Source organism: Anthonomus grandis, chromosome 6 (genome assembly GCF_022605725.1).
Source record: "Anthonomus grandis grandis chromosome 6, icAntGran1.3, whole genome shotgun sequence".
NCBI lineage: Eukaryota > Metazoa > Arthropoda > Insecta > Coleoptera > Curculionidae > Anthonomus > Anthonomus grandis.
The window spans coordinates 26,385,172-26,400,828 of record NC_065551.1 but is presented as its reverse complement, the minus strand read 5'-3'; the positions used below and the strand labels follow the sequence as shown (position 1 = coordinate 26,400,828).

Sequence of the window (15,657 nt, the reverse complement as noted above, 5' to 3'; positions counted from 1 at the left end):
TTTTTGAAGTTTTATATTTCTGGATATTGTATTCACTCTGAGATACCTCTACACGCCTTGCACAACTCGGGATTGATCTGCTAACGCTCGGACTGTACATTCCCGAGGATACAACTTTAGTTAGTAAAGGCTAAGTACGACGGCTCGTAGGAGAAACGCTTTTGTTCTACAGAATGTTAGTAAAATATGTATAGAAACTGTAATTATCGAAACATTGGACAATTTGAAGATGAAATGTTATTATAAACATGAGTCCCTAAGGATTTGTTTCGAGCACAAGCAACCCAAGTCATATGGCGTATTGTTCTTAATTACGGCATGAAGATTTCCGTCAGACCATACCTGGTTATCATGAGAATTTCTATTCCTGTTCGCGAAATACACGCTTTATACCTTAATGGTATTCGATTAAAAAAAATTGATTTAGATTTACCTTTTCACGTAACCAATTGCAAAAAGGGAAATCTCCAGGCAAAAGTGTTTGTAAGCATTTGTATGTAATAAGAGAGTGCAAACTGGGGAGGCGTACCATCTTGTTGAAACCAGATGTTCCTATTTGGCATGTCAGCTTCTATTTGATCAGCAAACAGAGCATCTAGGTTTGGAATTAGTTCTTGTCATCTTTAGATTTGAAATTAGTTCATCTTGCTTCATTTAGATTTTGTTTAAAGAAAATTGGGCCTATAACTTGCTGGCCTATTATTGAGTGTGAGCTAGTCTCATCCAACATGGATTTTCTTGCGCTGAATAACGGCAATTTTGTCGATTTATTTCTCAGCATAAACATTGACTCTTCAGATAAGAGAATATTTTCTATTTTAACAGTATTATTCTGCAGTCCATAAACTCACTCTCTCGCTCTCACTTTCAATTCGCGCGCATGTCTAGTGGAAATCTTATGATTTTCTTGAAGGGATAATAACATATTAATTTTGGGATTTTCATTTACGAGAGAAATAGTTGTTCTTCTAACGTGGTCATTTTCCCGAACCTGATTTTCAATTTTGCTTACAGTACCTTGCGATATCGGTGGTAAACCAGGATACATGTTTCTGAATAAGTTCATAACCTCCTTTTGGGTTCTTGTTCTATCTCCGTATCCAATTTATATCATCATTGAGATTTCAATCTTGTGCTTTTCTGGGTAAATAGAGCATTGCGTTTAAATTTAAAAATACGCAATAAAAACAAGGGTTACTATTTAAAAAAATCGTCGATGACGATATCTAGGCTCGCGGAAGATTTAAAAGCAACTGTAAATCATGGAGTATTCATCACAGGGCATACGTGTTTAAAATAAAATACATTCCATCATCAGTACTTTGGTGCTGATATCTCTAGCTTAAAAACAAAGTCGTTGTGAACCCACGTTCATATGAACATTTCGGCTTCAAATTGACCAAGGATTCAATGGTTAAAGTTTGTCTACATACTTTAACACTCATTTATTTACATCATGACTTAGATTTTTTATTTAGCTGGCTCTCATAGCAGCTCGTCAGTCCATCACTCCCTGTTCTATTTAGTACACGCTAAAATCCTCTCCGAGATTCCTGGAGTTTGGAGCTACTTCTTTTGATGATAACATAACTGTCGGAGTATGTAAAGCTCTTCTACCTGATCGCTTATATCTAAATAATATCTCTTGTCATCTCTGAAATCTATAGAAAAATTATTTAGTTGTTGCTAATAAATGCTGTATGCTGTAAGACATTCTGTATTTGAATCAAATCATCAATAAATAGAACAGAGTTTGCATTAAACTTAGGTTTTTTCAATAATAAAAAGCATTCAGTCTTATGTTAACTTTCCTTGGTCCTATAGCTTCAACAGCATATATGTTGTTCGCAGAAGTAAGTACTCATATAGTATCAACCTGTAGGATAAAAACCCCATTTTAACTATTAACCATATTGTAGGTGGCGCCACATTCGGTGTGTGATATAGACGAGGGCGATTGCCGGTACGAGTCTGAAATCGACGAGTATAACCCGAAAGCCACCAGGACTCTGTTCATCGGTAACCTAGAAAAGGACGTGACCGCGTCAGATCTCAGGAAACATTTCGACCAGTTCGGGGAGATAATCGAAATCGACATAAAAAAACAAGGGGCTGTGAGTTCGTACGCTTTTTGCCAATACTCGGACATTATAAGTGTGGTAAAGGCGATCCGCAAAATGGACGGAGAACACCTGGGCAACAACCGGATCAAACTTGGATTCGGCAAGTCCATGGCATATAATTGTGTGTGGATCGACGGGGTCGCGGACACCGTCACCGAAAAGTACCTGAGGATTCAGTTCGAGCCGTTCGGATCGGTGACAAAGTGTATCGTGGATCGCGAAAAGGGTCAAGGGTTGGTGTTTTATGAGCACGTGTCCCAGGCACAACTGGCAGTGAGCAAAATGCGAGGGTTCGTGCTGAAGAGTATGAAGCTGCAGGTAGATTTTGCCAGTCGGGAGTGTCAGGAGTGTTTTTTCGAACGGTTAGGGAAACAGGTCGGCGCGACGGTCTTGGATCGGGCGGGGTTCGAGGACCGCACCACGAGGACTTTCGAGGTTAGCGCGCCAGCAAGAATATCGAGGTAAGCCCCAAATTATATTTGCGTGCGTTCGTTCACCTTTGGATAGACTTTTTTTAATTTGAATTCTAATATTATTCAGTTTAAAGGACATGTTGTATGTTGTACTAATACTAATGTTGTAAGATATTTTTAATAGAGGAATGTTTCAATGCTTAAAAGTGTTTTGCTTTCTAACTCAAACTTGGCTTTTTTTATAGCGCGGTCAGAAGAATATAGGTAGGTTCTGATATTTTGTCAAGAAAATTAATATTAATTTATTTAAATCATTGTGAGGCATTCAATTTGGATGTTGTTTCTTAGCTTATGTAATTTCACCTTATCGGTCTTTTTGTTCATAAGCCAAACATTTTTTGCGAAATGTTTAGTTTTTTTATTTAACGTTCTTTGTCAGAAAAAAATATATTACAATTTAAAGACCGATATCACTTCATAGATTAGCTTCACAGAATTGTTTATTCATCCAGAGTTACTGTAATTTTAAACGTTCTAAAGGTAAAAAGCTTTTATCTAAATGCTATTTATGTTATCCAGTAATTATTATTATTATTTATTTACGTAAAATATCTCTCTTATCAAGATTTCTTTATATATACTTATATTCTTTTGTCCGCCCTTTTTAACCATTTTTTTTATTATTACTTAACACTGTTCAATTGAGTTATAAAATTAAACAAAACAAAATTTATAGTATGACAGTAAATTTAATAAGACTTAATTAAATGGTGAAATGTTTCGCCTTAAGGGCGTTATCAGATGTATAAATCATTCAAAAGAAAAACATCAGATGTCCCGTAAACATTGAAAAACTAAAATAACCTTACCGGACAATAACATGATGAACACTAATGACTATGAAAATTTATAAATAAAAACAGATTATATATGTTTCAACAAACGGTAAAATTACAATATTTTAACCACAAGCTATATGACCCAAAATATAGCTAAAATTCCATATAAATTGGGGTGGGCTTAGTTTTCAAGATACAGGCCATAAAAAAAGAGAAGGTGATGGCGATTTTTATGGAGGTGATGCCGAACACATAAAGATTTATAAATAAAATTTAATATTAAATGTGATTCCAATAATATAATATTCCATAGGAACTATAATTATGATTCCTAAACTTTTAATGCTCTACTTAACGAACTAAAATTTAGTATTGGATTGCCTTCAGGAGTAAGTTGGGTTGGAATGTTCGTAATTTGGGCTGTAGGATTTCAAAATCTGAAAATTTTTAACTTAATAATATAAATAAATTAATTATAAATAAAATAATAAAGTAATTATCTGATCTCGCTAAAACTCACCATGTTTAAGAAAAATACTCTTGAAAATATCATTACAATTTATTTTTTTTATTTTAACGTTAAAATCCAGGTGCGGATTATTAGTTGGCCTTAGAAGCAAATGAGATATTTTTTTTGTTTTTGTTGCTAAACAACAACAAACAAATGTAAATAATTCTAAAACTTTTCATTTTGCTTATTTGTTGAAACCTACTTCAACTCCAAAAGCCCATCGCTTATCTTTTCTTTTAAAAAGTGGCTAACATCTATGTGTTTGGTGCTTGCATGATAAGCTCTACTAACTGCGAGTTTTTGACCCCTTAATTCTAAGCCTTCTTAACCATAAAGCCTCTTGAGCTGCCATGTTCAGAGCCATATATTCACTTTCTTTAACTGCTTGTCCCCTTGTTGCCCATGAAATTGCAGCCCCATTCTTTAAAAAGACAACCAGTTACCTACCTTCGATCATCAACATTTTTGGCCCAGTCAGCATCAGTAAAACCAACTATCTGGCTTCTCTTTAAACCTTCAAACTCCAATTTGTACTCCAATTTGTTCCTCTCAAGTTTCTTAGGATATGTTTGGTTGCAGTTCAACGTATTGGCCCCCGATCTTGTGTAAATCTACATATGAAATGTCAGGCCTCGATACTTGCGCTGCGAATAACAGGCTTCCTACACCTTCTTGATATGATACATGAGCCCTTTTCTCAATTGACATCTTCACTTTTTGAAAACATACAGCTTTAAACAGGACAGCTTTTCTCCCAATAAGGCTGGACTACTAATAATGTTTTCAAGGTACAATTGCTGATTCAACCAGATCTTGTTTCAACGGTCCCTAGTGATCTGCATGCGCAATACAAATCTAGCCTCTCCAGTATCATTCATTTTAAACTGAGATATCAGTTTACTCTTCAGGCTGTTTTATTTCTCTCTACTGTTATTAGAAAGAATCATCAAGTCGTTGGATTGGGTTAGTTCACAGTCCTTCAAACATGCTTCAAGTCGAAGGTAACAAATTATACTGGCTTGCTTCAGTACAGGGATTTACGCAGTGTACAAAATTTGTTTGGTTCTGCAATACCTTCAGGTTGTAAGTGCATAAAAGCTATAACTGCATCAAGCTGATCAATATCAAGATCATATTTGGCAGTTGTTTCAAATAAATATCTTATGGAAGTATATCTGACTACTGAAGAGTATGTTTCCTTGTAATCAATTCCCTTTTTCTGACTGTAGCTCTTTATTACCAGCCTTGCCTTATATTTCACTACCTTTGCACTGGTATTCTTCTTTACCTTGAACACCCACTTGCATTTTAAAGGCTTCTTGTCCGTTGAATATTTAACCAGCTCCCAAGTTTTATTTTCCAATAAGGCAAAATATTCTTCGTCCATAGCTGCACGCCATTGGTCACAGTCTGGTCTACTTAAAGCCTCCTCTACAGATTCTGAATCTGCGAAGTCTGCTATAGTGGCATACCTTACGTCATAAACATCTACTATCTACCTTACATCATAAACTCCTTGGTGGCCTTTTCTTACGCTGACTCCTTATTTCTTGTTCAGAAACCTCCACCTCCTCTTCTGGAACATACTCTTCACTCACTATGCTTTCTTCTCCAACGTACGTACGTTGTACTTGACTTGGGGTTTATCTTGACTTTAATTTCTAGTTCAGGCTCTGTGGAGTGGCCTGCGGAAATACGTAGATAAAATTATTTTTCAGCTTACATTTTTAAGTACCATACTACTCTTCTCATGCTCAAGAAATACAAATTATCTATATATCGAAATATAATTGGCATGGAAAAGAGAAGGGCTAGGCAGCAGAAACATCAAAGAACCGTGTTGATAAAAGTTTAATTAAAAGCAGACGACAAACTTTTTATTATTAGTTATAAAAAACGTAATTGTAAACATCAAACAGAAGTCGAACTTAAAGCTATGTTATAAACACTCCTAGATTCATAACTCACAGAGGCGTAAGGTGGAACTTTTTTAGCATTTACTTGGCGAAATAATATTTAAAAAAGATTGAGTTAATTGATTTTAAAAGTACTTTTAAAATCAATGAACCTTTGGATCTGACCACCTCTTTTATTCCAGGTATGATACACCCACAAGGCCGAGAACATCCAGCTATTCGAGTAGATCTTCGGTTGCGGCAATGGCATCACCCGGTACTCCCGGAAATGCCACTCCGCGAGGAGGTCGTACTCGGGTGAGGTTTATCGACTACGACCTCGAATACGGAACGGTTGCGGCGATCGAGGCGAGCGTGAGGCATCCAGCGAGTCACCGTAGTTACGACGAGTACAGTCAGGGATCGGCAGCCTCACACGAGGAACCTTATGATCCCTACGAACACCCGGTGGCGTATTTACCCAATAGTCCGGTGCATCTGGAACCGTTGGAGGTTTGTTTCAACCAAATTGAATGAACTTGATTGCTAACATTAAAAATTACTCTAGGTTCGTGTAGTACAAAACTTAGTGGACGTGCCCTATGCTCCGCACGACATCCGTAACTTACAGAAAGAGCGGGTGCACCTCCTTGAGCAGCTGGAGGATTGTCCGAGCTCGGGGGATGAGCTTATCAGTCCGAAGAAGCGATTGAAGCTTGACCTCCTGGACCCCACCGTTGGGGATGTTATCATCGAGGCGAACCATCGCGATCACAACAGAAAGGTAAAGGTAATGTAACGTAGCAGGGAGTCTTATGTTCGTTTTTTGTCTGTGGTGGACCAGATTATGTGCGTAACTTATAACCTTTTAGATCTTTAATTATCTAAAGACTTAAGTCAGAGTAATATTTGAATTCGCTAAAATAGTCCATTCTATTCTCTAAGCGACTTAGTAGATAATGTACAAAAAAAAATAAAAACACAAAACCAAAGTCACAGATAAAGAGGTGTATTAAGTTAATAACTATTCATCCATTAAGTCTAACCAGCAAAAGAATGTTAAGAATGCAATAGTTGGGTTTAACCGAGTTGCCAATTTTAGCTATGTTAAGCATACTTTTTACTTTATTCTATTTGACTCTTAAAAGAAGAAAACAGAAGTGGAAACAGAGAACAACAGTGCATTTTTTTAACAATGAACTTTTACGAGTTTGTCACGGGAGCCGTAACATTTTAAATAGGTTAAAAGGATAAAATTAGTCCCACTGGCGTCCCACTGGGAATTACCCATAAATTATGGAATTTGTATATGCAGATATTATATTAGTTTAATTGTCAATTTATTCGTGTATTATAAAGGTTGGATTATTAAAGAAAGTGAAATTTAGTACCTATTTACAAAATAATTGGTAACTTATGATCTGCACTTACCATTAATTCTTTTTGTACCTTTTTAGTTGTCATTTTATTATTTATCAGTCGTATCTTAAAAGGCTAATTTGATAACAGTAGGTAAACCAAACATGTTTTAATCTAATTATTTATGATATATATTCAATTGGTAAATGATTTGGGGACAGGATTAATCGCTAATTTTTATTAGAACTTGCCACTGTAGCCTTTTAAGTACTTTCATAGGAACACACCTACTATTTTAGAACCGCCCATCTTTTTCTAAAAGTATTCAAGTATCTATTTAATTTTTTATTTATTGATAATCTTGTGATATCGCGTTAATTTTGTTCCTTGGTGTTTATATTAGTTTTTCTGTGGTATCGTGGTTTCCTAATCAGTAATATGGACCATTTAAAAAATAAAGTTTTGAAAGGTCAGGCTCGTGAGGTTATTGCAAATGTAATAAGAATTTAATGATGAGGAAAGTGCCTATAATGCTTTTAAGCTACCTTTAAAAAATAAAACAGAACGAGTAGCTATGTATTGTGGAGTAGGGCGATCTGCTATAACTAAAATTAAAAAAGAAGACCAACATCGACGAGAGTTTGACCCTACAGAGCCTTTATCGAGTCCGGGAAAAAAACCTAAAAGATTATCAGTACTGGAAAAAATTGATGATGCTGATTTTGGCAAAATAAGAAGAATTACTGAGAAAATTTTATACAGAATGTAAAGTAATACCAACTTTAGGAAAGATGCTGGCGAAAATTAAGGAAAAAATTGAATTTCCATATGAAAAAGACTGATTGCTAAGATTATTAAAAAATAATGGAGAATATGTCAAAACGGGTGAAAAGTCAAATATTCTACATTTAAGATATAAATTTATATGATTCATAAAGCAATACTGCAGTAACGGTAAACACATAATACATATATTTTGATGAAACATGGATAGATTCCAATTTATTGTTTAAAAAATGCTGGCAGAGTGAAAGTGTCTTCGGAATAGCAGGAAATATTAGTTCGAGTGGTCGCTACATTGTAGTACATGCCGGAAACGAAAATGGATTTGTTGAGGGTACATCTCTAATTTTTAAGGCTGGATTATCTACAAGGGATTCTCATTGTTATTATGGACAACGCCCCCTATCGCTCTGTATTAGCAAGTAAAGTGCCCTCAAAATCCTCCTCGAAAAAAGGTGCAATAGTAAATTGACTCAAAGGCAACAAAACTAATGTTGACGAATCAAAAAGAAAATTTGAGCTTTACGATTTATTATGTACGCATAAGCCTAATACGACCAATAAAAATTATAAAATAGACAACTTATTGAACACCAGCCTACGTGAATTAAACCCTATAGAATTAGCGTGGGCACTATGGGCCGAAGTAAAGCATATATATAAGAAATCATAATAGGTACTCGTGATTTAACAGGTACCAAATTATTAGATTTATTATATATGTAATGCATCGAGTCTGTCAGTTCCAATCATTAGAAAAATAATGTCAGACATGTTATAGATATAGCGAATAGGTATTGGGAAACTGATCAGATAATGGAGGAAATCATATTATTAATTATGTATAAAATCTTTTAAGTTAGATTGTAGCGTTTAATTTTACTTGTGTTTTGTTTATTTTTTTTTGTTTTATAATAAAAATAAAAAGATTTAAAAAATTTACTTCAAATCGTGTTAAGAAAAAAATTAAATGTGTTAAGAAGAAATCAATAATACAGGTGTACAAAATCAATAGCTTTTATTCTTGGTTATAAAAATAAAAAAAAACAGGTAAAATATTCAATGTTTTTTTAATTGATAGTGTGCGCCACTGAAAATGCCTCGAGGCCAAGTTTGAAATGGGGTTTTTACAGTATTTATGGCCGTCTTCCCCCTTTCGTCGCGGTTACAGTTATCGCAGATGAACGCACGTGAATAGTAAACACACAGAATAGTACACGTATTTTGCCTTGTAACAGGGCATTAATAGATCTAAAAGTGAGGTAAAAAATTACAAGCGTAAGCCTAATCAAATATACAAGTACCTATACACTTCTGGAGCCTGTCTCCTAATAAAAATACACTATTTTGCACTGTCTAAAAAACTCAAGTTAATTAAAATACTGGAAAAAACAAACAGCACATCTTAAAAAAACAAATCCACAATTAAATAAGGTTAGCTTATAATAATAAGTTGCAAACATAAAATTAAGTTTAAAAAATAAATAAACAAAGGTTTGTCGATGTGGGAGGGCGAACACAAGATCCTATTCTTTATCAACTATGGTGATAAATTCAGGTTGTTTTAAAGTGAAATGTAGTTCAAAATTAAAAATGTCATTGACACAAGACAGAGTTGAATAATGACAGGACAGCAAATGGTTTGCAATAGCAAATTTTGTTTCTACTATATCAGTTTTTAAATTTATTATAACAAGTCATGTGTTCCTGAACTCTCCTAGCAATATTTTCTGCCAGACTGTCCTATGTAAATAGAGCTGCTATCTTCACACTTATTAAGTATACCCTGATTTTGAAAAAAGGTCATTTCATCTTTATTATTAATGAGGTGTGCATTATAAAGTATTCGAAGTTTTGAATGAAATTAAAAGAGTTGAGTTCTTAAAAATTGTTCCCAATTGTAAGGCAAAATAAGTAAACTAATAAAAACATTTTTTGTTATTATTGGAGTGTATGATGTTGGAAGATAATTTGTATTTATTATAAAATTAAAAAAAAAAAATTATTAATTGTACTTAAAGACAAAGGGCGAAACACGTGTATTCAACTAAATACACTCTTTTGTCGGTGAATTTGATTTTGGATTTTTACATTGTTTTGTAATTTATTATTTGAATGTTTTCATGATTAAATCTAATCAAACTTAGCATACTTTAACACTTTTCTAGTTCTGTGCGTAACTGGATACATATCATTGGGCTATAACCAAAACACTGTTTGTCTTTTTCTCTAGTTTTAAATCTTTGCACTTCTTCTTCTCTGCATATTCTTTATGTTAAAATCTGCCAAGTCAATTGAAATTTTTTTTTCAGATTTCTCTTTTGTAAATACATTATATTTCCATGTTAATGAATACCTAGCTAGTAAGCTATAAGTGAATAATCGTAATTCAAAAAAATCCCAAATAAAAAAATAGACTTCGGAAAAGCAACATATTTCATAAGCATTATATTTATTTTTGGATTTTTAAAGTCACGCTTACAAAAAACGTAGTTTTGTTATACATTTTTATATACCTTTGACAAATTAAAGACTCGAGGCTTTAGAAAAATTAAGAGCTAATATAGAATAGATTACGCACATAATTTGATATTTCATAAGTTTGGTGTGGGCCTGATTTTTTGAATAATTGCCTGGAGTTTTTATTTCCTGCTTTATTAAATCATTGGTGTTTAATCCTTTATATTAAGTCTTTTAGCATCAGTTTGATTTTTTACTCATATAATATGTAAGATCTCTTTTAGAAAAAAATTTATTCATTCAAATTTTACATTGAAAATATCGCTAAAAACTGCTTTTGAATCAATTTTAAATTATATTGTTTGCTTTTTTTCGAATTTGGAAAAAAAGTTGCACAAAATAAATGGCACATTTGGGCTCAACTTATATCTGGCTTAATTATTTAACCTGCAAATTAACAACTGCTTAAAAATCACCATCGGTAACGAGTATATATTAAGTACCTATTGAACTTGTTACAACAGACAAAATGCGACTAATTGGGATTAGAGTGGGATGCTTTAAGTTTTTTTTTTATAATACCATGAACTGTTGCTACAATATTAAAAGTGAGAAAAAAAAAACACTTTAGTTTAGTTACCTATTTTATTGGATATTATACGTTATTAACAAAAAATTTACTTAATAAAAAACTTACTTTTTTTAGATTAGAAATATCTCTCTTTCAACTAACATTAAAAAAAATAAATACAAATTTTAAATGTCGATAAAGTTTTTTGGAACAAATAACGGTTAAAGATATTTACGTTGTCTTATTTTTTACATTTAAAAAAAAGTAATATAGGATATGGAAAAGAAGAACCAGAAAGGAGGTATTTAAGAATGGCCGGTCTCTTTTTTTCTTCTTTTCAATAACTGAGCATATGTGGTAGTACCGTAATACCTAATAGAATAGGTCACACGAATTCAGCAGCAAATGCATTTAGTTACAATAATGCAATTCAAAATAATTTAATATGTGCATCAGTTCATTATTAATACTACTGGACCTAGAGACCTACATAATACTTTGACCGAATTAAATTTTCGCTTAGGTTATGGAAGTAAGGAGGTTATCAGAGGCTACACTAAGACACCATTCAAGAAGACCGTCGATGGATAAGTGCTACGCCCCCCATACAGTGGGATGCAAAAGGAGGAAGACGGGTGGCAGCGAGGCCGGAGCCAGAACTGGAACACATTCTCATTATGTAAGTCAAGTTATCTCATAGTGTAAAGATCGGCATCAATTTACCTTTGTAAATCGTCGCTGAGAGATCGGAGCTTAACCAGTAACTGGTCCGATGTAGTCTGTGAGATTACTCTTTTGAGAGAGCAAAAAAGAAACAAAACTTAGGTCAGTTCAAAATATTTTATTCATTATAAATATTTTAGACATAAGTCAACAAGAATTCGTCCAAAAATGAGATTAAAAAATGATATGCTTGTAACCACACGCAAAAACTAAAACTAAAACAATTAAAAAATATGTTGTAATGTAATATGTTTCTAAAGTCCTAAGTAAACAAAAAAAAAAGAAAATAATATGAAAATCGAAGAAGTACTTTAGTTTGCAGAAAAAGTCAAACATCATTATTTTTTAAATACAGTTTTTGCATATTGGTTTTGTACACTTCAGGCAAACTGGCTTTTTCCAAGTCATGCATAGATATTTTGTCATTTTATACTTCTTACTAACATAAGTTCTTACTGAAAAAAAGATGGTGATTTTCTGCCTTATTTTTTTTCAATGTACCCACAGAAGTTAAGCTCTTCTTTAGTAATAATATATCCACCAGTTGTATGGAAGAATACCAATTGTCAGCTGTAATGTTACAATTGCTACCAAAAATTTGTTCAGCTAAGCGTAATACAGCTCGAATTGGCTTTAAAAGTTTTTTATATTTATCATTGATACCAAATCCATGTTAGTCTTTTCTTTATTTGTATTTTGAGTCCGTATTTAGCTGGTTTATTCGGCATATACATTTTGAACCGGCATCTCCCTCGAGCTGTCTATGGTAACAGAGTACTCAAGTCCATATACACTTTGAGAGTTTTCTACGAAGCTATTGAATAAAATAGCTGCAGAAGGATTATTCTTCTTGCGCTTCTTCCTATCCTTCGAGTTATCGAATCGAAGGGCAGTTAGGAGAATAGCAAATCTCTTCTGGCTTATGACTGATCTAAATATTTCCTTTCCGGTTCCATCGGTTTCGATTAAACAGTCTAAATTTTCGTGAATGAAATTAAATACGTATATATTAAAAGCCCCAAAAATGCCTTTAACCCAACGATATCAATATCTCTAAGATGATTCCTGGGGTTAGCAGAATACCTTTCACCCATTGCAAGTAATTTTTATTTGTATTCTGGTGAATATGTTTGAAAATGTTATCATTCAAAAGCAAATTCCAAATAGACACCAGAGTTGCAGCCTCGCCGACTATTTTTGCTCTGCTTTTTAGAGTATGAACTTTGACTACAATATTGTGTTTTCATGTTCTGGATAAAGGGCGAACTTCTAAAGTGCACCATCTGTGAAGATTTTTACAATAAATACAGGTTTTATCAATCTCAGTTACTTCTTTATCACATTAACTTAACATTTTCTTTATCATAGACCAACCATTCAGACGGTTCCGACCAGGCCGGTTCTCGACCTGGAACACCTCTCTGCGACGAAAATCCCGAGTTCCCCCTGGGCGAGCCACCGAAACGGACGACTAGAGAGCGCGAAGGACCAATGGTGTTACCATTGCCGAAATGGGCGGCGCAGGTACGCGGTACTCCCGAATTCCAGCGTGGTACCATATCGGTTGCGGGTATCAAAGGTCAGAAGGAACACACGACGAACCCTTTGGCTAGTCCGCCCCCGGCGGCTACCAGCCCAAGGGTTTCCCAGTTACACCTTTTGCCAAGACCGCCAAGTCCGTCGCAGCATGTACCGCCGCCAGCCTCACCGCCTCCCAGACCACCTAGTCTTAGTTCGAATTCGAGCGATAGCGATGGTGCCACTGGGAGTCCGTCGTTGGAAGAGAGGATTAAGTAAGTTTTATAGAAGCATTTTATTTATTAAAGAGCCAATTTCAAAGGATTGGACAATAAAAAAAGAACTTCTTATTTAATTGGTTCTATTATTGCAGATCGTTGGATGAAAAATATGAAAAATGGTCGGGGAGTAGGTCGCTGAGTGCAGCAGGGAATGACGCGTTAGCTATGCTGGACGCCAATCGGGAGAAATTCCGACTGAGGCATAAACTGTTAGAGATTCAAGATCTTAAAGAGGTACAACCGTCGGATATTGTAAAATCTGTAATGGCAAAACGTTCGGTGTTCGACGAGGACTTAAAACGACTAGAGAGCGTTGGGGAGAAATACGAACCGAAGGATTTTGGAATGTTTAGGTAATTTAATAATAATAATAATAATAATAATAATAGATGTTTCATTTGCTACGCACGGTTCACACAAGGTTCAGAAGGCGGTTTACTGACCATTAAACAGCACTGTATATGTTTTCTGAACATATTAACTGAAATATGTAGAGTTTAAGTCGATATAAAAAAATAATTTGTCTTACAATAAGTAAGAAAATGAGCGTTTAAAGAATTTAGTTCGATGTTTAGGAAGTTGAAAAGTTTTTCGTCAAGGAATATCAACAAATGATGAACATCGGTAATAAGGGAAATTCTTTGATAAAGAATCGGCGTTTTTTTTTTAATTTTATAATAAAATGATTCAATCTTTGGTTAGACATATTTAGACACGTTCGTTCACTCAATTTATATGATGTCAAATCATGAATTTTCAATCTTTTGTCGTCTTCTCTTATCCTAAGTCCAAGCACCAAGCATAGACAACATCAGAATAATTACATTGAGATCAAACTAGCAAATCACATACCAATTTTTTAATGTTTATATCCAGATATTGCCTATAGTGCCTATAGTCTTACATATTTTCTAAGGATGCCAGATACATGGTTTTTAAATCGAAGGGTAGAATCTCTACTACTAAACCCAAACTATAATATATTTATCAGCGATATGTATTTGGTCATCATATTTTGATTTCAATCTGATTCTTATAATATCATTGACAGTCACTAAGTTGCCAATAAGCAGCATATTAGATTTCAGACAGTTAATCTTGAGCATATGTTTTAATGATATACCTAAGAGACACTGCTTTTAAATCTTCGTTAATTTTATTTTCGACATCAGCCATAGTTATACTGTCACAAATGTCAAGGTGTACAAATGTCAGCCATATTTACCTAAGTTTGTACAATCAAAGTCTACCAAAGTTGAAAACATACCAAAGTAGTGTACAAATCTACTTGGCCATTTAATAAACTTAAAACAAATGTGTTTTTAGTACATTAAATCATAGAGCTGTTACGTTAATTTTAATATAGCAATAATTACATAACAGTACCTATCATTAAATATCACAAGCCTAGGACAATGTTCAACCTTAAAGATCAATTTGAAAGCTTAAATGATCTATGTTTGATTTATGAGTAAATTGGTCTATTTTTATGCTCGAAAAGAAAATTGATTTCAATTGATTAGAAGTGCAACAAATAGATTCCAACTTTAAGTTAAAATTATCATCCATTAAAAAAAAATCTATATTAAAATCGAAGTCTTATCTTGAGTATACTTCAATAAGGTTTTCATGAAAAAAATGTCAAAAAGTTTTTTTCATTTTGAGTTGGTTGCCTATAGAGATAACACTTATTTTCAATATACATATAACTTTAACTACATGCTTTCCAAAAAATTCCAATTGATTTAATCAACTTTATGTAACACCAATAAGGTGGTGATTTTTATTTTGACAATAGTCAATACACCCATCCAAATGTGTCAGCAAAAATCTTGTGTTAAATTTCCCTTAATCATATTGTGATGTAACCCGACGGATAGAGTTATCTTTTAATTTCACATACACGTTGCTATTAGACACCCATGCACTTCTGTTACTGTATTTGTTTTGGAACATCTTTCTTTGACTCTGATATCAAATAAATTCTTTTTAATTACAGTCGACTAACAACATTAACCACCTCCCAATCTAGTGGATCATCGACACCTTCAAGTAATATTAGTAGTAGTATCGCTCCGTTAACAGTATCAGCAACTACGAAACTCACTACCTCAATCAGCACTCAGTTGCCCAAGACATCAACTATGCTGTCTCCTAGGTCTTCAGGTAAATAAAACATCG

At 33.8% G+C, this 15,657-nt stretch overlaps 1 protein-coding gene across 3 annotated transcripts in view; it reads left to right on the top strand.

Moving 5' to 3' along the window:
- Positions 1-15,657, top strand: part of LOC126737312 (protein split ends) — a 137,378-nt gene that overhangs the window by 99,873 nt on the left and 21,848 nt on the right. For 2 of the 3 annotated variants that reach the window (XM_050442163.1, XM_050442165.1), the window contains exons 6-12: positions 1,920-2,584; positions 5,985-6,294; positions 6,350-6,571; positions 11,478-11,633; positions 13,046-13,470; positions 13,569-13,829; positions 15,476-15,642. In XM_050442163.1, coding sequence (XP_050298120.1) covers positions 1,920-2,584; positions 5,985-6,294; positions 6,350-6,571; positions 11,478-11,633; positions 13,046-13,470; positions 13,569-13,829; positions 15,476-15,642 — 2,206 coding nt within the window. The remainder of the gene's footprint in view (positions 1-1,919; positions 2,585-5,984; positions 6,295-6,349; positions 6,572-11,477; positions 11,634-13,045; positions 13,471-13,568; positions 13,830-15,475; positions 15,643-15,657) is intronic. The other variant, XM_050442164.1, reaches the window with a different exon arrangement.